The sequence below is a fragment of the Grammomys surdaster genome, unplaced genomic scaffold, assembly GCF_004785775.1.
Source record: "Grammomys surdaster isolate TR1022 unplaced genomic scaffold, NIH_TR_1.0 185, whole genome shotgun sequence".
Taxonomy (NCBI): Eukaryota; Metazoa; Chordata; class Mammalia; order Rodentia; family Muridae; genus Grammomys; species Grammomys surdaster.
Window position 1 is genome coordinate 2,513,981 of NW_021604630.1, and position 23,081 is coordinate 2,537,061.

Sequence of the window (23,081 nt, forward strand, 5' to 3'; positions counted from 1 at the left end):
GAATGTAACTGTTTTGTTTGTACGTGTGTGTGTACCATGCCTGGTACCTGAAGTTCAGATGAAGGTGCTGGATTCTGTAGTACTGGAGTTAGAAATTGGTTGTGGCTACTGTGTAGGTGCTGGGAACCGAACACTGACCGTCTGCAGGATTTAGTGGTTAATGACTCAACAATCCCTCCAGCATCACTGTCTGTTTTACCTTCCCACTTCTCTAAGAAGTTCTTTCTGCCTTACTGGGAAGTATGTCCATCCTGGCCCATGGGTGCTTATGTTGCTGTTCTACTGAGGAGCCCCTCTGCAAAGGCTGGTCAGGTGGTCCTAAAGGTGGTTTGGGGAGTCCCCCGTGTTCTGACTACAGATTCTAAGCCACAAGAGGCAGAGAGAGGTATCCAAGGTACCAAGCTGACTCCATTGTGCAATACATTTCCTCTTAAAAGGTCCACATCCAATTGGCCCTGGTAACATACGTCTATATATTCCTAGCAACTTGGGAGATTAAGGGAGGGGACAGAAAATTCAAAGGTAGCCTGGGCAATTTCAATCTTACCTTGAAATTTATATAAAGTAAAAGGGCAGGGGGTACAGTTCAGCGAGTGTGCTTGCCTAGAAACTACGCCCTCCGCCCAGCTCAGTCCCCAGCACTGTCCCCTTCCCCAAGTGCACGCAAGCAGGAAGCCATTCAGGCACAGCATGGTGGGAGTGGCTTTATGCAACGTTTGCTAAGATGACAAGATCATACAGTAGAGATAGGCTGTAATTAAGCTTCTCCAAATGGCCTGAGCTTGGTGTCACTGCTCGAATCTCTGGAATGGTCACGAGGCCTCCGACGACGTAATGGCTGGTCCTTTATCTCAAGCCAGACAGTCTTAGCTAGAATTCCTTCGTGGATGGACGCCACTGCTGAGGGGCAGTGCCTGGAGAGAGGGAGCTATATCTTCAGGAGATCCTTAGGCTCCTTTTGAATTAGCCTTGCTGTTCTGTGAGGTCTCCTGGGATTTGGCCTGGAGGATCTGGGTATAAAACAGGACTTTAGGCTTTGGTCACAAGTAGCTTAAATTCTGCGAGCATCCACTTTGACCTTCTTATCCAAACTAATGGCCACAAGCCATGTTCGACGTGTGTGTCATGCCCGTGCTCTCCACCTGACTGTCTGTAATCCCTGCCCCGAGGCTGGTGAGGTAGACCTGGCCTAAGTTCCAGGAAAGCCTGAACTGCGTTCAGTGTGAACGTCCTCAACCCTCCCCAAAGAAGCGCAGAGAGACAGTGGCCATGAGATGATACTGGTGTGATTGCTTTGGTGATAAGCATGGGGTCCTCTGAACGCCAGCCCAGCCACAGGCTCACAGACTGGCCTACGGTGGACTGTCAGACGCAGTTCACCTCTCCCCAGCCGCCCACTTCTGTTTGCTTGTCATGCTTTCTGACCTCCCCCAAATTACCTGGCCCAAATGGGAGAAGTGGGCACAGAAATTTCCTATTTACATGTATTTTTCTAAAACTTTAATTGCTTTCCTGCTTCTATTTCCTGACATCAGAAGCCTGTGTAAACTACATAACATGTGGGAACTATTTGCATTTAGCACTTAAAACTAAGGCTCTGCCTATAGTGTAATTAGCTTCTAGACGTTCATGCTTAGGTTGCTCCACCAGGGCGCTGGCTTTTCCCTCTACTTTTGGACAGTTGAAGGGGAAAGGTAGCGCTTATGAGAAGGCTGGAGTCCAGCCTACATTCCTGTCTGGATGGCAGCAGGAATGATGTCATGGTTTGTGGTACGCATGGTACTGCAGCTCCAATGCCCTTCCAGATAACCGGGGAGGTTTCTCTGTAGGTTACTTACTGCTTCTTTGGAAATAGTTGCTGCTGGTGTTATGAGTGATGATGGTACTGGGGGCAGTTGTATAAATTCTTCATCCTTAAACATTAGAACTGAGAGATTAGTGATTTAAGCCAGTGCATACTCTGATCTACCATGAATACCAGGAACTTGTAACTATTATATTATGTAGGTTTTGAAAGACAAAAACCTGAAAATTACATGTAATCAAATGTTGACTTGAAACATTGTCTTTGGCAGTACTGGGAAGGAAACCATGGTTTCATGTTTTCCACAAGCCTTTACCAGGGAGCTACAAACCCAGTCTGTATGTTAAACTTTCTTAGAAACAGAAAATTAAGCAGTGTAATAGATGTTCTTTATTACCAAGTAGAACTGCATTGGACACAATGAATTCTGTTTCATTGGAAGGATTAGAGATGCAGAGAATTGGCTGGGTGTGTGCACCTGTCATCTCAATCCTAGAGAGGCTGAGGCAAGGGATCCGAGCCGGAAGCCAGCCTGAGCTGCACTGTCAGCTCATTTCAAGGAAAAGAAAATTAACACTGAGAAAAAAATTCCACTTTAATCAACTAGAGAGTAACTAACCTTCGTTCCCTTTAGCTGAGGTGCAGGGTCTGTAATGTTCTCCTTTGACTCAGGGGTCGGAGATGACGGTATCCCAAGGTTTGACTGTGGAGTCTGGGGAAACATCATGCAGTTGTAAACTGTCCTACTCAGAAACCTTTGTAGAGGAGTATGTGCCTTAACCTTTAAGCAGTCTGCCTCTCTCTGTCTGTGGGGTATGTGTGGGGGCTGTGAAGGGTGTGTCTGTGTGTCTGTGTGTGCACACAGTATGTGTATGGACAGGGTCTCAGCGTGTAGATCTAGCTGGCCTAGAGCTGACCTCTGCTGGGATTAAAGTTGTGTGCCTGGCTATCTCTTTCTCTATTTTGTTGTTTTCAAGTGAATTTCAATGTGAAGATTGTCCTGGAACTCACTATGTAGACAAGACTAGTCTTGAACTTGTAGAGATCCACCTGCCTCTACCTCCCAAGTGCTGGGATCAAAGGTGTGTACCACTATGCCTGGTAGAGTTTCTTGAGTTACATGAAATATGCTCCTACAAGTTAGTATTTGAATACTGAGCATATACAAAAGTTGCATAGTATTTATATTCTAGGATTTAAAATATATAGTTCTAGGTCATTGAGCACTACATAGTAAGACGTTGTCTTAAAACAAACAAACAAAAACAGGCAGAGCAGCCCATGCCTTTAATCCTAGCATCCAGGAGGTACAGTCAAGGGGATCTCTGTGAGTTCAAGACCAGCTTGGTTTACACAGTGAGATCCAGGCTAATTAGGGATTCATAGTAAGGTACAAACCAAATAAACTAAACCCAAAACCACAAAACAATTTGGCAATTCTGGTGTCGGTCCCAGTCATAAAAAAAAATAAAGCTGCCAGCGGTGGAGCACCACCGCTTAATCTCAGCATTTGTGAGGTAGGGGCAGGCAGAGCTCTGATTTTGAGGCCAGCCTGGTCTATAGAGCTAGTTCCAGGATAGCAAGGGCTACACAGAGAAATTCTGTTTTGAAAAAACAACAACAAAAAACTACAGGTAAAAAAAAAAAAATACCATTTAATGAGTTGAAAAAAGTTAACATTCTAAGTTAGTCCTTATTTGCTTTATCATTTATATAAATGTGAACAAATGAGATTGGAACGGAAAGGAGCCATTAGCTTAAAAGGAGACAGGTACAGGGGTTGCTATGAGGAGTACTAGAAGCCAGCTAACCTACATTCCCAAAGTAGTGTCTGCGCTGATAGAAGACACAGGTGGAGAGGCCTGGGCTGGTCGGGTCCAGGCTCTGTCTGCACCGGTGCACTTACCTCTATACTTGGTGGGAGTTGAATGGGCTTTGGCTTCACGTCTATCAGGTAGAAGGTACGAGACAGGAGCAAAAGAGAAGGAGGGACGTTCTCCTTCAAGTGGAGGTCCAGCCACTAGAGAACGGGAGGTAACAAGACATGGCGTTATAACTGCTATAGCTAGAGAGGACCTGTGGCACAGGATGAAAAAACACCAGCCTCCTGGCTCCCACCCGTGGGTGAGTCCCCAGCAACTGCTTGCACTGGTCACTGAAGCTCCCCACCCAGTTCTGGATCCAAATAGCTAAGTGTCTTCTCTTAGCAAAAACAGATGGTCAGAAAGGATAACCCAGAAGCCAGGCCTGTGATCCAGAGTTGGGAGTTGGAGGCAGGATGTCGAGTTCAAGGCCAGCCTGAGCTACATAATAAGAAGCTGTCTCAAAATAAAAACAGCCTTCTTAAGCAAAGAAGTCAGCATCAGAATGAAGGTGTGATCAGAGTATTAAAGCACCACATTGGCCACGTTTCTTGTCTGTTGTTGTGTTTACTTTAATTTTGCTATATAGCCCAGGTCTCTCACCTGTGATCCTCTTGTCCCAAGGCTCCTAACTGCTTGGATTGCAGGCACGGACCACTATGTCACAACTGTTCTGTAAATGTTATGTAATGAGTGACACATATCGTTTTGTTCTTTGCTTGTATATGTGTGTGTGTGTGGGGGGGAACATAAGTATGGGTCTGAGTGAAGGTCAGAGGGACACCTTTGAAAAGGGATTCTCTCTCCCACTGTCTGGTCTAGAAACTAAACTCAGGTGTCAGGCTTTTGCAGCAAGTGCCATCTTGCCAGCCTTTGTCCTTTGCTTTTTTATCCCCATTGAAACAGAATCATGTCAGTAGATGTAGTACTACCCCCTTAAATAGCTGGATATGTTCCCATCATATAAAAATGCCATAGTGCCAGCGCTCAGGAAATGGAGACAGTAGATCTCTGAGCTCAAGGGCAGCTTGGGTTACATAATGAGTTCTAGCCAGGCAGGGTGACATAGTTAGAGCCTGTCTTTAAACAAACAGAAGAGAAGAGAATTTAGGATAGGGGCAGCAGAGGTGGCTCAGTGGTTAGGTGTCTGTACTGCTTCAGGCTCTACTGCACACCGGACTACAGTCAGTCCCAGCACCCACACCAGGCAGCTCACAGCGGACTCTGACTACAGCTCCAGGGACCAACAGAAGCTTCTGGCTGCCATGTCTTCTGTTGTTTTTCAGGACAGGGTCTCGTGTCCTCTAGGACCCAGGCTGGTTGGTGTTTCTCAAACCTCAGCTTCCTGACTGCTAGGATTAGAGGTATCAGTACCAAGGCAGGCAGTATATGTGTTTTTATATTTTGAAAGATGAGGTGGTTTGTCCTCATGGTTTTACTTTTCAGCTAGCAACGCTATCCAATCTCTAACAAAGCCTGAACTAGCCAGGCAGTGGTGGCGCACACCTTTAATCCCAGCACTTGACAGGCAGAGGCAGGAGGATTTCTGAGTTTGAGGCCAGCCTGGTCTACAGAGTGAGTTCTAGGACAGCCAGGGAGGGCTATACAGAGAAACCCTGTCTCGAAAAACTAAAACTAAAAACAAACAAAAAAACAAAAACAGAGCCTGAACTTTGCTCATATGTGAATGTGGCTTGTCTCTGGCTTCATTGATTTTATAAGTAAGGTTAACATAGGTCACATGTTTACCATTTTTAATATCTTATTTTTATTTATTTTTTTGAGACAAGGTCTCATTCTGAAGCATGTGCTGTCCTAAAACTCACTATATTGCCCAAGTTGGTCTCAACTCATGGCAATCCTTCTGCCTCAGCCTTTCAACCACTGGATTGCCCTCTATAAATGTTCATCTTCCAATTAGTTAGTGTACTGTGTTAAGAGAAGAATGGCTACCTAATGCGTTTCCAAGTGACAACAGTTGGCCCCAAATAATCTTAACATGATACAGAAGCTTTTACACTGAAAACAATGAGAATCTAACAGGAGCTAATTCTTGGTTTTTGAATACACTGCTGCTGCTGTTAGAATACAGTGTGCTCTCTGATGGGGGCTACAGACATCTACCACCAAAGCCAACACCATATGCTGATTTGGAGCACAAGGAAAAGCAGCCAAAGTGGGCTCCGCGACAAGATCTGTCAGCAGAGACTAACAGTAATAGTCTTGTGTGTGAGAATTTCTGCCAAGGCCCTACTTTGTTGTAGCCAAATTCTAAATTGGCCCCAAGATCCACCATATACACATACCTCCCAGTTATTCAAACATTAATCTAGATCAGCGGTTCTCAAGTTGTGGGTCACAATCCCTCTTGGATCAAGTGACCCATTTCACAGAGGTCACTTAAGACCATTAGAAAACAAATATTTACATTACAATTCATAACAGTAGCAAAATTAGTTATGAAGTAGCAACAAAATAATTTTATAGTTGGGGTCAGCACAACACGAGCTGTAGTCAAGGGCTGCAGCCTCAGGAGGTTGAGAATTGCCAGGCTAGATACTTTATGAAGGGATCTGACAAATGGAATTGAGGTCCCATGTCAGTGTACTCTTGAGATAAGATCAAGGTGGACTTTACCTAGTCACAAGATCTGGAGGCCCAAACCAGAAGTCCAAGGTCTAGGCATGAGCAGGGTCTGGCACATGGCAGACTTCGCAGATGGAAGCCGGAGCCAAGAGGGAAATACAGGTGGCTCCTAGAGCTGACTGACAACAGGGGCTGGCAGCCAGTGAGGAAGCAAAAATATCTCTCTTCCTACAGCTGCAGAGAACTCTGCTCCACCAACAAACTCAAGGAGTTTGGGAATGGATTACTCCCCAGGGACTCCAGGAAGGCCACAGCCAGCACTTGTGACCTTTGGGGCAGTAAGCTACTAAATGGCTGCCATTGTGATCACTTCTAATCAAGGTGGTTTGTAACGGCACTGTAGAGAACTGGTTCCCTGTCCCTGTCCAAGGGGAAAGCAGACAAACCTCTTCAGGTATGTCTAACTACCCCATGAACGAAGGCAAATTATGTGTGGTGGCTTAGCGGTCTGGACTTTAAATGTTCTCCTGAATTCCACGTGTTCACAGCCTATGGTGTGATTAGGAAGTGTGGAACTTCTAGAGCTGAGGCCTGCTGGGAAGAAGTTAGACCACTGAAGGGAATTGTGAAACCTTGTCTCCTGATTCTTTGCCTTTTTATAAACACAAAATCCAGGGTTTCACTTTGTAACCCTAGCCAGCCTGGAACTCACTGTGTAGACCAGGCTGGCCTCAAGCTCACAGATCTGTCTGTCTCTGTCTCCCAAGTGCTGGGATTAAAGGTGTGCTCCTCCTTCTTTGCTTCTTGGCCACCATAAAATGAACAAGACTTGTCTGCTGTGCGAGATACTCCCTGGCATAGGACCAGGGAACTGGGACCAGGCAACCACTGGCTGAAGGCATGGGAGCCATGAGCCAACACAAACCTCCCTCCTTCAGATGCCTTTCGTCACAGCCATGGAAGGCTGACTCACAACTTGGAAAGAAGTCCCCACATGAGGTCTGTGAGTCCTAGGGAGAAAGTCTCAGTGAGGAGGGCTGGAGTGCTGCTTGCCTCTGTGAGCTGCTGGCACAGCTGCTCCTCAGTGAGGCCCAGCGACCTCATCCCCCGGGCCCGGCATGCAGACTGTAGTTCTGACACACTTAAAGCCTTCACCCCTTCTTTGGCAATTATCTGCAACAAGTGTAAGGGACAGTGTTAGATCCTTGGTTTTCAATTTTACTTAATCCCTATATTCCATAGAACTGATAGAAACCCCAACTCTGATGCTTTGGCCCTCTGTCCCTGCACTGATTGCTGTAACCCTGCCACTTGAGAAGGTTGACATGAAGGGGTACCACTAACAGACGGCCATAAAAGATAGTTAAAGAACTGCTCCCAGCATTCTGTCAGTAAAGTATTTCCTATCTTGGTTTGGAGTTCATCTAGTTGTAACATCTACTTTTCCTTTTAATTTTAAGGGCCGTTAGAAAAAAAAAACCTGTTGTGAAAAGATTCCTGATCCCATTGGCTGAGTGTCTCAGTGCCGTTTCCCATACCGCCCACCACCCAGAAACAGCCACAGAACCACCAATAAATAACAAGTTCTCCATGGTGTGGTCCAAAACTATGGTTCTTCTGGGACCAGGATTGTTCATATCAAAGTTCTGAAAGCAACATCCAAAATCAAAAAGGGCCACAATGCTTATGTCTTCTTTGTCTTGGGTAACAGCTCCCCTAATTAGAATACTACAGCAGCTGAATGAGATTCAGGAAAGTCTTTCCATGTTTTAAAGGAGCCTAATTAGTAGTTACAGTCCAAATGGTGCCTTCTGCAAGATAGCCAGACCTTGGTTTTCCTCCTAGCGTTGTGTTCTGCCACCTTCTTTTCACCAGACCAACTCACCCAGTAGAATCTTTACTTTGGCACCAGTTCCTCTGTAGGAGAACAATGTGTGTGTGTGTGTGTGTGTGTGTGTGTGTGTGTGTGTGTGATGAGAGTAGGTACTGCCAAGAATCTCCTGAGCTGGTATTTCCTTCTCAGCAGGTCCTAACTACTTTAGATTATTCCCAGCTAATACATCCACCTTACTGGCTGCTTACAATGACCTTCTCAAGATACAACAAACTCATACGGAAGTAAGTAGTAAAAGTTGAAGTTGTCATAGAAATAGTTTCTTAAACCATTCACTTTGCTGGATGGCTCTATGGCAGACCCAACAGAAATCGATGCAGTTAGCTAAGGTGCCCTCCAGTGCCTCCCAGATGCCCACTGCTGTGGCTGTGCTCTTACTTCATCATCTGCTTTTATAGACTTCAGTGTCATCAGGAGCTGGAAGCGGAGCAAATTGTTTGTCCCGAAGGCCTGCAATTCTAGCAGCTTACACAGGGCAACCAGCTGGGGTCGGTCTAAGTGTTCCAGGGCTAACTGATCCTCGAAGAGTTTGGAGAAGCGAACTATCTCCTTAGTGGAGGGCTTGTGACCTGTTTGGACCTAGGCAATGGGACAAAGGCCAATTAAAATCTATCTCTTACTGAACCAAACCTCAATAGATTATTTGAAAAATAATAAATTAATTATTAATTATTAATTAATAAATTAATAAGTTAGAGACTTTATGTGCTGTATAGAAATGGATCCAGTGGCTCACGGGGGATAAACAGTGTAGAGTTGCAGATTGGTGGGAGACTTGCCTTGCATGTGTGTGGGCTCAATGCCTAGTCTAAACCCCCACCCCCTGTAAATCTTTCTAGAATCCAACTTAGTCACTAGAAAAATCAGCAGTATTTTTAAAGTTTGTGCTGATTTCTTTTCAGATGATTACTTTAAGGTGGCTTTATTTTCTTTAATTGCAAACTACCCTAAATGTTTAAATATTACTTATTTATAATTTAGAGACGAGGCACTTCAAAGATTCTGAACAATCTGGATGATCCCTGATGACATGGTTTTTGGTAACTCCAGCCCAGACGTCGCTGGCCCGGGACGAGCCCCTCATACCTGTTTCACATAGGAGAAAAGCTGTGAAGAAGCATCTCCCAACTTGGCTCGGTTTCTCCTCGCCATCTCTGTCATTGTTTCTTGAAGGAATTTTGCTATTTCCAATTTGGCAGCCATCGTCTTTTTCTGTTTTTCTTCCTTAATAGAAGAGGAAAAAGTTAATCATGACTGTGGGTTCGTAATGAGGAAAATAAGTCCCTCCTCGCTAATGTTCATCCCCGCAACTCACAGTGGAGTAACATTACTAGCAGGCCTGATTAAGTAAGCTTGTCAGAGCCAGGCCACTTTGAAGGAGCTTCTCTTTGACTTGTCTCCTTTATCTTGCATTTATTTCTCACTAATACCATGACGATAAGCCTCAGTGAGAGGCTCTGTTATTAGATGAGTTACTACCTCCCAACCTCATCTAGGCTGCTACTTAAGCTGAACTCTGGTGCATAGCCCCAGATTCCGTACTACAAAGAATACTCAGACACTAACTCTATGCTCATCAACCTTACAGTCTAAATCAAAAGTATATAATTATAATATAGTGTTATGTGCTATACTACATTTGAAAAAAAAAAGCACTAGACAGAAGAGAATTAAATATACATTCTCTGAGATAGGGTATCTCTATAGATCCTTGGCTGTCCTAGAACTTGCTATATAGTCCAGGCTGAGCTCAAACTAAGACTCACCTGCCTCTGCCTCCTGAGTTTGGCAACACACCTGATTAAATGTGCATTCTTAAGACACTGTTGACTAATAGTTGATGACTCTCATTCATCATCAGAAATGATTGATAGGCAGTGGTAGAATTTTGAAATAATCACGGTCAATATGCTGGGTCACAGGGTAGAGAGGAGCAGGTAGTTAAGCCACTCCCCTGGTCTACCATCTTCCTGGATTCAAGAACATCTGCATTGGAATGCTGTGGGGTGTTTCTAGACCCTGATTGTTTTAAATGTTAAGTAAACTAAGGCCTGTAATTCTAACAGCTTGCAAAGGGCACCCATCCAGAGTTTAAGTAAATCAAACCAGCTTCAGGCAGTTAAACACTATAGTTTGATTTTTCCACTTTAATCTCAAATTACAGTCTAGGAGTATAGATCAGTGGTAAGAGCTGGCCAAGCATGCACAAGGCCCTGGGTTCTATTCTTAACATCACTGAAAGAAAAAAGGAGCCAGATGTGGTGGCATACACTTTTAATCCCAGTATGCAGGGGGCAGAGGCAGGTAGATCTCTGTGAGTTCAAAGCAAGCCTGGTCTACATAAGGAGTTCAAGGCTAGCCAGGGTTGCATAGAGAAAGACCCTGTCTTAAACAAAAGCAAGCACAAAACAGAAAAGAATAAAGAAACTTCTTCTCAGATCTGTCTTCCATCTTTCATTTCATTGTCAACCTCATGATTAAGACCCTGCTTCCTTCCTTCTCTTGGCTCTGTCCCCTTCAGTCTTTCTACCAGCAAAATTAGTTTCCTAAAATACAGATTTGATCATGCCACCCACTGTTTAAACTGTTTATAAAGTTTTAGCTTCTAGGGCTGGAGCGATGGCTCAGTGGTTAAGAGCACTGACTGCTCTTCCAGAGGTCCTGAGTTCAGTTCCCAGCACCCACATGGTGGCTGACGACATCTGTAACGGGATAGACGCCCTCTTCCGGGGTGTCTGTAACGGGATAGACGCCCTCTTCCGGGGTGTCTGTAACGGGATAGATGCCCTCTTCCGGGGTGTCTGAAGACAGTGTTACTCACATACATGTAAAGTTTTAGCTTCTATTATTTACTATCATCAAGTTTGAACTCCTTAGAGTGGGTGATGCTTTCCAACCTGCCGTCCTTTTGTCTGTCTCCTTGACCAGCCTGCTCCCAGACTTGCAGACTGTGGTAAAATTTCACCTACTCACTGAACCTCAGCTCCAAAAGTCTTTCCGCACAACCGTTTCTCTCTCGTGTTTCAGACAGTATCTCCCACTTACTAAGTGGGAGATGATGTCATTGTCCCTTGGAGAACTTGGCTCCCATCCGTATGACGTTGTCTAGCAGAGACAGAGTGGCGATGGGGAGGAGCTTCTCTTCTAGCCCACCCCCTCTGTGGTCACCAAGGCACCGTCCCTGTACTCCTCACAGGCACTGAGCTCGGTTTGGCTGAATAGAACATAACTTGTGCTCATTAACAAGAGTAACAGTAGATGTTTGTTTACCTTATTATTATTATTATTCTAAATAAACCTTTAATTCTTATTTTATATGTATGAATATTTTGCCTGCATGTATGCCTGTACACAGGAGCCAGAATGCACTGGATCCTGTGGAACTGGAGTTACACATGGTTGAGCCACCATGTTGGATGCTGGGAATTGAACCTGATTCTGCAAGCTCTTAAACTCTGAGCCATCTCTTCAGCTCCTTCATTCTTTTTTATTTTTTGGAACTCACTATGTAGAGTAGGTTGACCTTGAACTCATAGATCCTTCCTTTTTTCTTTCCTTTCCTCTCTCTGTCCCCCTTTCCCCTGCCCTCTCCTTCTCCTTCCCAACCCCCTCCTCCTTCTCCCCTGACCTATCCCTCCAGCAGTTAAAATAACAGTAGAGAGGCTGGAGCATAATCGTGTACACTTTGAATGCCAGCACTTGTGAGGCAGAGGCAGGCAGACCTCAGTGAATTACAGGACAGCCTGCTCTACATAGTGAGTTCCAGGACAGCCAGAGTTACATAGTGAGACCCTGTTTCAACAAACAAACAAATATATAATAAAATATAGTAGAGGTAGGACATTTAATAAACAATAATATAAAACTAGATATAAAATCGTGATACTGATATTATAAACTTTCATAAAAACAAACTGGATTATATACTAGAAGATGCAATATAAAACTTTAAGAATTCTAGAAAAAAATAGTAGAATCATCTAATTTGGGGCTGATGAAACAGCTCCACCAACTTCCAGAGGACCCAGGTTCAGTTCCTGGCACCTACATTATCCTCTATAACTCTAATTCCAGGAGGCCCAACGCCCTCTTCTGGCCTCCTCAGGTATTAGGCATGTATGTGATACACAGACACATATGTAGATCAAACACCCACACACATAAAATGTAAGTGACCTTGAGTTTGTTAACCAACTTCTATTTGTAACTCCAAAGACATGGTCACTTTAAGTGTTTGTCCTATGAAAAGATGAACCATGGGAGATGGGATGTGTGAGATCCATTCACAGTAATGAAAAAATAAAAATAAAAAAATAAAGAAGCTAATTCCATTTCTAGGAATGGGGAAAAAATAAAAGGCACAGACTGGAGAAAATATTTACAAAGTATATATTTGATAAAGGACTGGTACACAAATACAGAAAGAACTCAAAACATCCAGGCAGTGGCCCATGCCTTTAATCCCAGCTCTTGGGAAGCAGAGGCAGAAGAATCTCTTGAGTTCAAAGCAGCCTAGTCTACAGATCAAGTTCTCAGGGCTACACAGAGAAACCCTATTTCAAAAAAACCCAAGGAACTAACCAACCAACCAACCAACCAACCAACCAACGACCCCAAAAGAACAAGAAACCAAGAACACCCAATTACAAAGGGCACAAAGGCTGTGGAGATAGCTCAGTAGGCAAGGTGCTCACTCACACAGAAATAGGAACTAGAGTTCTACTTGCTTGTAGTCCTATTCTGTGGGACACAGGAACAACTGAGAAGCTACACTAGCCAAATCAGCAAGCCGTGGACTTAGAGGAGAGACACTACTAAATATATAGAAGGTGGGGAGCTTGTATATATAAATCAGAACCCTATATAAGGTACACATGCATGACCACTCATATACATGTACACCACATACTCTCTCTCTCTTTCACACACATGTGCACACACACACACACACACACACACACACACACTGCTGGGCAAAATAAACATACACCTCCACAAAGAAGTTACAGAGATGCCAAAGCAGCTAACCAATACACACCAATTAGAATGGCTAATGTCCAAAGTCTATCAGATGCCGGGAAAGACAGGGAACAGCATTCTTAGGTGGAACGCAAAATGCATGGCTGCTCTGGAAGACAGCAAACTCTTACAATGCTAGATGTAGTCCTACTGTGTGCAACCACTCTTGCTCAAGTTAAAAAAGAAAAAACCTGAACACAAATATTCATAGCATTTTATTCAACACTGCCCAAATTAGAAGCAACCAATTTCCAAAAGATGACTTATTTAAAAAAAAAAAACCAACTTGTCTATCCATAAATAGAACTAGTAAAGTCATATCTTTTCAGGGAAGAACTTCAGTTGTTTTTTTTTTTTTTTAGTTTTTTTCTTTTTTTTTTCTTTTTTTTTTTTTTTGCATTGGATCCCCTAAAAGTGGAGAGGTACACATGGTTGTGAGCCACCATGTGGGTGCTAGAAACTGAATCAAGTTCCTCTGTCAACAGTAGTAATTCTCTTAAGCACTGAGCCATCTCTCTAGTCCCTCATGGGAGAACTGTAATTGCATATGGCTTAGTGGAAGAATTCAGTCTGAAAAGTGTGTGATTCCAATTGCATGGCATTCTGGGAAAGACAAAACTAGAGTGAAACATCTGTAGTTACCGGACTGAAGGGAAACACCGTAGACATAAACAAGCACAAGACATGTTGGTTTTAGAACAGTGAGACTAATCCACTGACCCTGTGACTCAGAGCTGAAACTTGCGAACCACAGAGTGAACCCCATTGTCAGCTATGTGCTTCCATTAATAACAGTGTGTAATGTATTAGCATTAGTCACTCAGTTATACCATGTACCACACTGATGCAAGTTCTTACTAATAGGAAACCCATGGGGTGTGAGAGGTAGATAAGTGGAATATGGCAACTCTATTTTCTGCCCAGTTTTCCTGTGAACCTATATAACTGCTCTAAAAACTAAAGTCTATTTTTTTTTTTTTTAAAAAAAAGCTTTAAAATCCTGTATACCTTTTTGGATTCACTTTCAAAAGTTGATGGCAACATGTCTGGGAAGAGCTTCAGAAACACTGGTATCAAGAATTCCATAAAAGGTACAATTATGAACACCATAAACGGGACCAAGCGGAAGACATCAGCACATGTTCTCAACAGCTGAAGAGACAAATGCACAAGCAGCGTTACATATGCAGGACATGCCCCAGCCGAAGCACACAAGACCCACCACCAAGACAAAGCCTGCCTCTCTCTCAGAGTGTGTGAACACTAAGGTCTTCCACAGCTAGAAAGGTGGAGTTTTCTCTTCAACGTAGCTCTCAAGCGCCATATATGGGTTATCCTCAAAGAAACTTATGACAATCCATATGCATTAATGACATCTCTTAAGGGCCCACATTCTTATAAAACACTGTATTAATTAACATTACTTTTTCCTTTTTGAGATGAGGGGTTTACTATGTTGCTCAGGCTGATCTTGAACTCCTGGGCTCAACTGATGCTCCTACCTCAGTGTTCCCAGTACCTATGATTAACAGTATGTTCTATTGCATTTGGTTTAAAAATGTGCATATGTACTTAATGTATTACCACATATATATTAGATGGGGGAGCTGAGACAGGGCTTCTCTGTGTAGCCCTGGTTGACCTGGAACTCATTCTGTAGACCAGGCTGGCATTGCGCTGCCTCTGCTTCTGAGTACAGGGATTAAAGGTACGTGCCACTACTCCCCGGCTTATATTTTTGATATAGAAAACATGAAACCTTTCAAGTCCTTGAAAAGATTAAAAACACAATTATAGGGTTGGAGAGACAGCTCAGAAGTTACAAGCACTTGCTGCTCTTCCAGAGGACAGAGTTCAGTTCCCAGCACCCACGTCAGGAGGCTTACAATGGTCTGTAACTCCAGCTCCAGGAGATCAGATGCCTCTGGCTTCTGCAGACAGATGCCTACACTCACATGCACGCACCCACATGCAGTCACACACACTTGTACATAATTTAAAACAATAAAAATAAATCCTAAAAACCTCACAATTTTAACAATTCTGTAGGCAGATATATAAAAATGTAAGAATTTCAGCCAGGTTAAAAGAAGTAAAATCAGAATGAAACAGGTTCTCTGGGTCTGGGAGGATACATACATAGATCCTGCTAGAGCCCCTGCTTAGATGCTCAGGACTCTGGGTCCAACCCCTGCATGGCGTGAAGTTTTGGCTTCTGATCAGTAGTTAGGATTTCTACGTTAGGAGTGTGGAAAGAGCTCTCCATCAGCCTCAGGGCCTATGCTAAGGAAGTTACTTAAGGATTTTTAAGATGGAGTTTTCGTTTTTATTTCCCATTTCAAATAGGTTTCTTGCCTACCCTTCGCCTCTCTCGTCTGCTTAGCGCCTGTCCATGCAGCAGCCTCCAAACTATTCTGGCAGCGACTTTGGTGTCAATCCAAAGTAAACTGAATCCATTGTAATAGTACTTAAGTTCGTCTATGATTTTTTGTCTCAAGGACCGCTTTTCTTCTGTAATCTCTGTCTCGGCTTCTTTGGTAGGCTGAGGGCTTGTCACCTTTGGCTTGCCTGTTTGCTCCAGCTGAGGTTTACCGGCGGCATTTTGTAGCCAGCATGTCGTGTGCAGTTTTTGTGAGAGTCTAGTTCGTAGTGGATGGACTTTATTACTGCCTGTTAGACTGGGATAGGAGTACTTCCTGCTTCCACAGTTTTTCATGTAGGTTGTACGTAAGTGAGAATCTGGCAAGTGGAAAAATGCAAGTGGTGGGAAGTGAGAGCAGGGAGGGTACACAGAATGGCTAGGCAATCTGGAAAAGAAGGATAACACTCTCTCAGTGAGATGTATTACTACAAACAACAACAAAAGGATACTTTATCCGGTTAAAACAAGACAAGAAGGCTATAAGCAACTGATGTTTATTAATGAATGAAATACAAGTGTGTGTGTGTGTGTGTGCTTGTATGTTGCTGGGCATCAATGTGCGCTCTCCCACTTACATTATACTGGGAACCAAAGCCAAAAACAGTAGTTCACACACGCTAGGCAAGTGTTCAGCTGCTGAGCTGTACCTCTACACTAAAAATTAACTTCTTAAACAGCTCAACTGTGCTCAATCATTGAACATATTCTTATGAAAAATATTAGTAAGTTAATTCTGAAGAGTAATTTGTTATAGCAAGTTATATAAGTTCTGAAACTATTAATTTAAACATCTAGGGGCCAGTGAGATGAAAGTTCAAGGGTGTAAAGGCACTTGCTGTCAACCCCTGGTTAAATCCTTGGGATCCGGATGGTAGAAGGATAGAACTGACTCCACAAGATGTCCTGTGATCTCCAAAAGGGTGCCAGGGGCATGTTCTTTTGAGTTATTAAGTAACAAAAAAGATTTAAAATATCTTATTAGAAAAAAATATCTAAAAAATATCTATTCAAAAACATATTTCTGTCAGGGATGATGGCTGACAGTACTGTCTTACTTTCATAAAGCAGCTGAAGATCTGAACTGTTAGCTACTCTACTAATAACCAAGAATATTTTGATGAAACAACTTCATAGTCCCTGTGAGGATTAACCAATCAGGTGATACTGCTTTGTCTGTATGTCTATGGATTCCCTCAAAGTGATGAAACAAAATTCCCCTGAAATTTCTCAGGAGCCTTTAAAAATAGGAATTAGAACTGAAACCTCAACCAATGGTTTTTATATTCTGATATTAAACTAGAACATAAGATCTTAAAACTACAACACATCTAAGTAGAGAGAGCAACAGGCAGCTAATCAGAGTGGCAGACATCTTTAAATTCAGCAGCATTCAGGAGCAGAGGCAGGCCACCTTGGTCTACTGAGTGAGTTCTAGGACAGATACAAAGTGAGACCATGTCTCATAAAAAAAACAACAAAAGCCCAAAACAAACAAAAGAAAGGGGGGGGGATTGTTCTTGGCTAAAGGATGGCTTTTCCCAATTCTTTAATATTATTTTTGAAACATATCAATATATATTCTATAAATGGCCAAAAGGAAAAATATGTAATAAATGTGGCAGGTGGAGAGTGTTCAGTTACTATTCCTCTGAATGCATAAGTGAGATGACAAGGGACCTTAGACCAGAACATGTCCTGGGCTGAGCTTGTTCAGGAGCCATTTTAGTCTTCTATATACCTGAGATCCTCGTGTAATCTTTATCAATAACAGAAACACTACTCTGAAACTGTTTTATCTATTTTTCCTCTATCATTTATTTATAAAATTAGTCAGCTTACATTCTTAAGCAGTTCAAATTAAAATATGTTCTTCCTTAAAATGTATTGAGAACTCAGCAAGGTTTTGTGTACTAAGTCAATCCTTTTGATTTGTTAGTTACTTTTTTTCTTATCTTTCTTTTCTTCCCCCCTCCCCCTTTTTTTTGGAGACAGGGTCTCACTATGTAGCCCAGGCTGGCCTTGAACTCAGAGACCACCCTTCTTCTGCCTCCTGAGTGCTGGGACTAAAGGCATTCATCACGTCAGGCCAGAAACCAATCCTTTTACAACACATATTTTTCCATATAGATGCATGAGTTTATATACATTTCTGTGGGAAATTCCAAGCCTTACCTTGTCCAGAAAATAGCTAAGAATGAATTATAACTGGAGAAGGCCATATTTATTTTTTTGTTTCAACTAACCAACACAGAGACCTAGGCAAAAGAAGCAAACAATTTAGTATTTTAAAAAAGCGTCAATTAAACACCAGAATTTAGGTGTGTGTTTTTTTAAACTAATGCAAGAGTGGAAATTTGCATATTCAAGGTGTAAAATTCCGTTCAGGTTCATTTCCAACAGCCTCAGTATTTTCTTAGCTCTGGATTTGAAAATAGTACTTTTTCGATCCCAACACACAGAAATGGGTTCTAAGAAGATGATCGTGAAGACGATATGACCTCCAAAGGCTTTTTTTTTTTTATTTCTGGTCAACAGTGTCTTATAATCTGCTGCGACGGTTAAAAGAAGAAAGACATCTTTATCTGTAACCAGAAAATACAAGTAGAAAGTAAACATCCTGGATTCATTTACCGCCAACCCAAAAGTTTAAAAAGTTCTTACTAATTTCATGTGTCAACAGCGAAGACGTAATGGTACCTACTAATGGCTCAAGTGCAGATGCAAACGGATCCCATCCTAGGATTGCTGAATCTCTAGAGTCCGAACTTAGCTCTGTACCTTTAACCAAAACCGTTCTCCACCCCGAGCCGCTCTTCAGCTACGGGCATAACTCTGCTACCTCGCAATCGTGCCGGAAGGAGGTTCCCCCACGCCCCACCAGCCAGCCCGTGGAAACCTCAGCTTCAAAAGCTAACATCGAGAACCGGGCTCAGCACCTCAGAAACCAGCCCCACCGCGGACGGCGCTCCTCCGGAGGGGGGCCGGGCCTGCTGCGGAGGCTCCCCAGCCCTCGGCCCTGGGCCACTCCCAGGCAGTCGGCCTGGCGTTTCGGGGAACCCCACGCCCAGCGCTGCGGGGTTACCTCTGCACCCTGCGCTCGCCGCACCGCACCGGTGCAAAAGGCGCCCTCGGCTCTCGGCCGGTGGCCTCGGCGGAATGTGGGGAGGACTGTGGTGGGTATGGGGATTGTTGGAAGGGGGTTAGGTACACCGTAGGGAGAATGTCCGAAGTTTAGGGGAAAGGTCGGGGGCTGACGGGAGACGCCGAGGGAGCCCGAGTCCGCTGCGAGATGACTAAGGCCCCAAACCCTACCTTCCCAATTCCTCCCCGCCCCCACGCTAGAGGGGCCGGAAACCCAGTCTCCATGGTTCCACCTCCTGTGCCTCGCCCTGTGACGTCACTCCGAGTGACGCCACTGCCATCCAATGAGCTCTCGAATCCTGGGAAGGGCGCGCGTCCTTCACGGTAGTCGCGCGGAAGGCAGTAAGGTCCCCGCACGAGCCCGCGAAGTCATTTCTGGGTTGGAGTTAGTTTAGGCAGCGTCTGTACTATAGGAACAAACCTGCGTTTCCCCCTGCCTACCCACATTCTGTAGTCTGGCCAACTCCCCGAGAGCTCCTTGAGGTCTGACAGTCGCCTTTGTAACTCATCTTGGAGTCGCTAATGACATCGATTTGATGTTCCCGATCCTCACCCTTCAAACTCCGAAACTGCCTCGAGATCTCCGGTTGGCGGAGGAGGTTGTGGAGTCCTGGTGGCAGAAGAGGCAGGATTGAGAGAAAACACCTTTCTTCTGCGGAGTCTTAAAGCTGGAATGCTTCTGAAATCTTGATACGGAATTTGATTTTCTCTAAAAAAAAAATTAGTTTCATGTCGTAGCTTATCATTAGTTGTGTAGAAATCTCAACATTCAAAATATATTCTAGAGTACTTGTTAAAAAAGATAGGCATTGCGGGTTTGAGGCGATGTCAGTTCCTAGGGCGGGCAACTAAGCCGTCTTTTGGAAAGTTAAAGTTCTGAAAGCATTCCTGTTCCTATTTATTTATCCGGCTTTAAATTTTTTTCAATTTCTATTTAGTTTTTGAGACTCTTATGTAACACGGGCTGGTCTGGAACTCAATAGGTAGTTGCAGAAAGTGGTTTTGAACTCTTGAATCTCCTGCCTGCCTTCCCAGCGTTTGGATTACAAGTGTGCACCACTACAACCAATTTTGGCTCTTGATAGATTTTTGTTTTTATATTTATTATCTATCTATCTATCTATCTATCTATCTATCTATCTGGAGACAGAGTTTCACTATGTAGGCCTGGCTGGTCTGGAACTCAGAGATTCACTTGCCTGGTCCTCTAAATTGCTCAGATTTAAAAGCCTGTACCTCCATGCCCGGCTCGAGCTTTCTTCAACCTTCCCCTTTGAGAACTCTGATGATAAAATTATGAGCTGTACAAAATAGAATAAGTTTTGAGGGCTGGGCGTGGTAGTGCATGTCTTTTATCCTGGTACCTAATAGACAGACTGGCAGATCTCTGTGAGCTCAAGGTCACGCTGGCCTACAAAGTGAGTTCCAAGAGAGCCAGGGCTACACAGTGGGATCCTGTTTCAAAAGAACCAAAAAAGAAAAGAAAAAAGAAATGGAGGCCGTTTTTAATCCAAAAAAAAAAAAAAAAAAAAAAATTCAACTAACCGAATGGATTACTTAAAATAAGCAAAACTTTTCAGTTTGGCCGCTAGGGGTCCCTTTGTGCATGCCAGGCAATTTTCCACTAAGGGTTAGTTTCACAGTCTGATCATTAAGAATTGAAATTTACAAAACTTACCGCCTCCTTCCCTGCCTCGAGATAGGGTCTCACTATGTAGCCCTGCCTGGCCTGGAACTCACTGTGTAGACCAGGCTAGCCTCGAACTCACTGAGATCTTCCTGGTTCCTGATTAAAGAAGTGCACTATTTCCAGGCTAACGTTTTCCTCTCCTTGTTTTCTCTCCCTGAAAATTCTAAGCTCTACAATAATTATTTTAATATTGCTTTTTTTAAAAAAAAATAACATTCTTATCATTTTACAATGAGATTTCTTAGACTGGAAAAAATTTTTTATTCACTTACAAACAGGTACAGTAAAATTTATTAAACATAAGCCAGATGAAGTATCCCATACTCAATATTTAAAACATAAAGTAGATTTTCTAGTATAGTCACAAGTTAACAATTCAATTCTTTTTAAAAAGGGAGGGATAAGACCTCTTATGAAATCCAACTGTTTAAAGCAATGAATACTCTCACCAGGCTTGACAATTTGGTGTTTAGGATAAATTGAAAATATATATATATATATTTTTTTTTCAGAAGGGAAGCCATTGAGAATTTTTCCACCATAACTTGGAGAAACCTATTCTGTTTCTGTCTCAATAAGCTGCTCGCTCATTTGCCATTGAAAAGAGTAAAAATGTTTTGAAACTCAGAGTATGTTAGATGATGAAAACAAAGTGTTATATGTCCCCATTTTCCTAAATAAAACCTCTAAGGACATTTATGAACTCTTAAATGGGAAATCCAAATGGCTGATCAAAAAAGCAAGAGCGATTCAGGAGGTGGAAAGCGGGAAGGTTGGGGCAGGATCATGGTTTGCTCATGTCACTCCCTTGATCACCTTTCTCATTTTATAAATTTGCCTGCTTGTGAAAGCAATTATGGCTCCTTGAAGTTGTAGTAATACAAAAAGATTAGGTCTAAATTAGTGAAAAGACTGGTCTAAGCCGGGCAGTGGTAGCGCATGTCTTTAATCCCAGCACTTGGCAGGCAGAGGCAGGCGGATTTCTGAGTTCGAGGCCAGCCTGGTCTACAAAGTGACTTCCAGGACAGCCAGAGCTATACAGAGAAATCCTGTCTCGAAAACAAACAAACAAACAAACAAACAAACAAAAGACTGGTCTAGTAGTCCCAGCCTGTATTCTCATTGAGTGGGTAAACTGAGGAAGGAGGATTGCTGGATCCAGTTGTAGCATGGATGACATAGCAAGCCCCATTTCAAAATAAATGAGTAAACTTAAATAGAAAATGGTTACGGATTAGCTGGGAGTGGTAGTTTATGCTTATAATCCAAATATTCTGGAGGCTGAGGCTGGACAATTGTCATTAGTTCAAGACCAGCCTGGGTTTAACAAGACTTTACAGATGAACAGCAGAGTGGGCTAAAGAGGTAGCTTGCCTGAAAAGGTGCTTGCAGTGACGCCGATGACTGGAGTTCAAGCCCTGTAGCATGGTAGAAGTCTGGAACTAGCTTCCACAAGCACTCCTCTGATATTCACACACACACAAAATAACAGAAAAATCAATACTATTGGCCCCCTGCATGGTGGCACACACCTTAATTAGAGCCCTTGGCAGGCAGAGGTAGAAACTATATTAGGTTGAGGACAACCTGGTCTTCACAGAAAGTTCCTCAACAGCCAGGAACTCTGTCTCAGAAAAAAAAAAAAAAATCTGGTCGATTGTGGTGCATGTCTATGATCAAAGCACTAGGGAGGCAGAGACAGGTGAATCTCTGAGTTTGAGGCCAGCCTAGTCTACAAAGGGAATTCCAGGACATCCAGTACTGTTACACAGAGAAACTCTGTCTCCAAAAACCAAATAGAAAATATAATAATAATAATATCAATGCAATTATTCTCATGATCACCCTTAGTATGAGTGCCCATTAAAATCAGCGAACTGTAGAGATTTTTCTAATATTTTGAGATAGATCAATGGTTAAAAGCACTTGTTCTTACAGAGGACAAGGTTTGATTCCTAGCACTCACCCAAGAGGTTGCTCACAACCAATGGTAACACTAGTTCCAGTTGATCTGACACCTTTTTTGACCTTCTTGGGGACACGGCATGCACAAGGCGCACAGATATATGTGAGCAAAACACTCATGAGCATAAAATTATAAAACCTTAAAAACACACTTCTGAGGTAGTATTTGAAACACAGTGGAATTTCTCGTAATGGTTGCAAATAGCTCAAGTACTGTAGTCTCTACCGAGAGGAGGATGACACTTTGTAGTGACAGGGTTTCGCAATTCTCAGAACAGAAAGCAAGAGTGTATCAGTTTCCTCATTTGATCGCTACGTCTGTTTCCTTTGCAAGTTCACGTCTCTGGGTCGGACTTTCTAAGTAATTACCACCAGGTCCCAAGAAACGACATCTGCACACCCCTTCAAGACTGTTTACCCGGCCCTGTCATTGTATTACTCGTATTTCCTAGAACGGGGAGGGCTAGGGGTTTGCAGAGGACTGCCTCCTTCCTCTCACTCTCCGGTGATCGCTCTGGGATAAATTCCCCCACGTCACTCGGTGCGGAGGTCTGGCCCGGAGCAGCGCAGGGCCGGGGCACGTGACCCGCCCGCAGTCCTCGCTGTGGCCCGCGGCCCGGGATGCAGTCGCGCTGACGTCCTCCTGGTTACCCACAAGCCTCTGTACCCCGGTGCGGGCAGGAAGAGGGCAACCGGGT

General features: G+C 43.4%; 1 protein-coding gene across 5 annotated transcripts; it reads right to left on the reverse strand.

The window, feature by feature from the left end:
• Nucleotides 1-691: 691 nt before the first annotated feature.
• On the reverse strand, nt 692-18,427 carry Letm2 (leucine zipper and EF-hand containing transmembrane protein 2). 5 transcript variants are annotated; one of them, XR_003711489.1, is made up of 11 exons: nt 18,289-18,427; nt 17,760-18,169; nt 15,525-15,972; nt 14,174-14,317; nt 9,233-9,370; nt 8,525-8,725; nt 7,306-7,425; nt 3,711-3,824; nt 2,424-2,516; nt 1,839-1,927; nt 692-1,010 (listed from the first exon to the last, which is right to left on the reverse strand). XR_003711489.1 is itself a non-coding variant. In XM_028768254.1 (11 exons), the coding sequence occupies exons 2-11, from the start codon at nt 17,804-17,806 to the stop codon at nt 948-950; spliced, it is 1,443 nt and encodes a 480-aa protein (XP_028624087.1). In that variant the 5' UTR covers nt 17,807-18,169; nt 18,289-18,422; the 3' UTR covers nt 692-947. The 5 variants fall into 5 exon arrangements, 4 of the variants coding, with proteins under 4 accessions (XP_028624087.1, XP_028624086.1, XP_028624088.1 ...); XM_028768254.1 differs by having other exon boundaries at nt 1,839-1,913; nt 18,289-18,422; XM_028768253.1 differs by having other exon boundaries at nt 692-1,913; nt 18,289-18,424.
• Nucleotides 18,428-23,081: the final 4,654 nt, after the last annotated feature.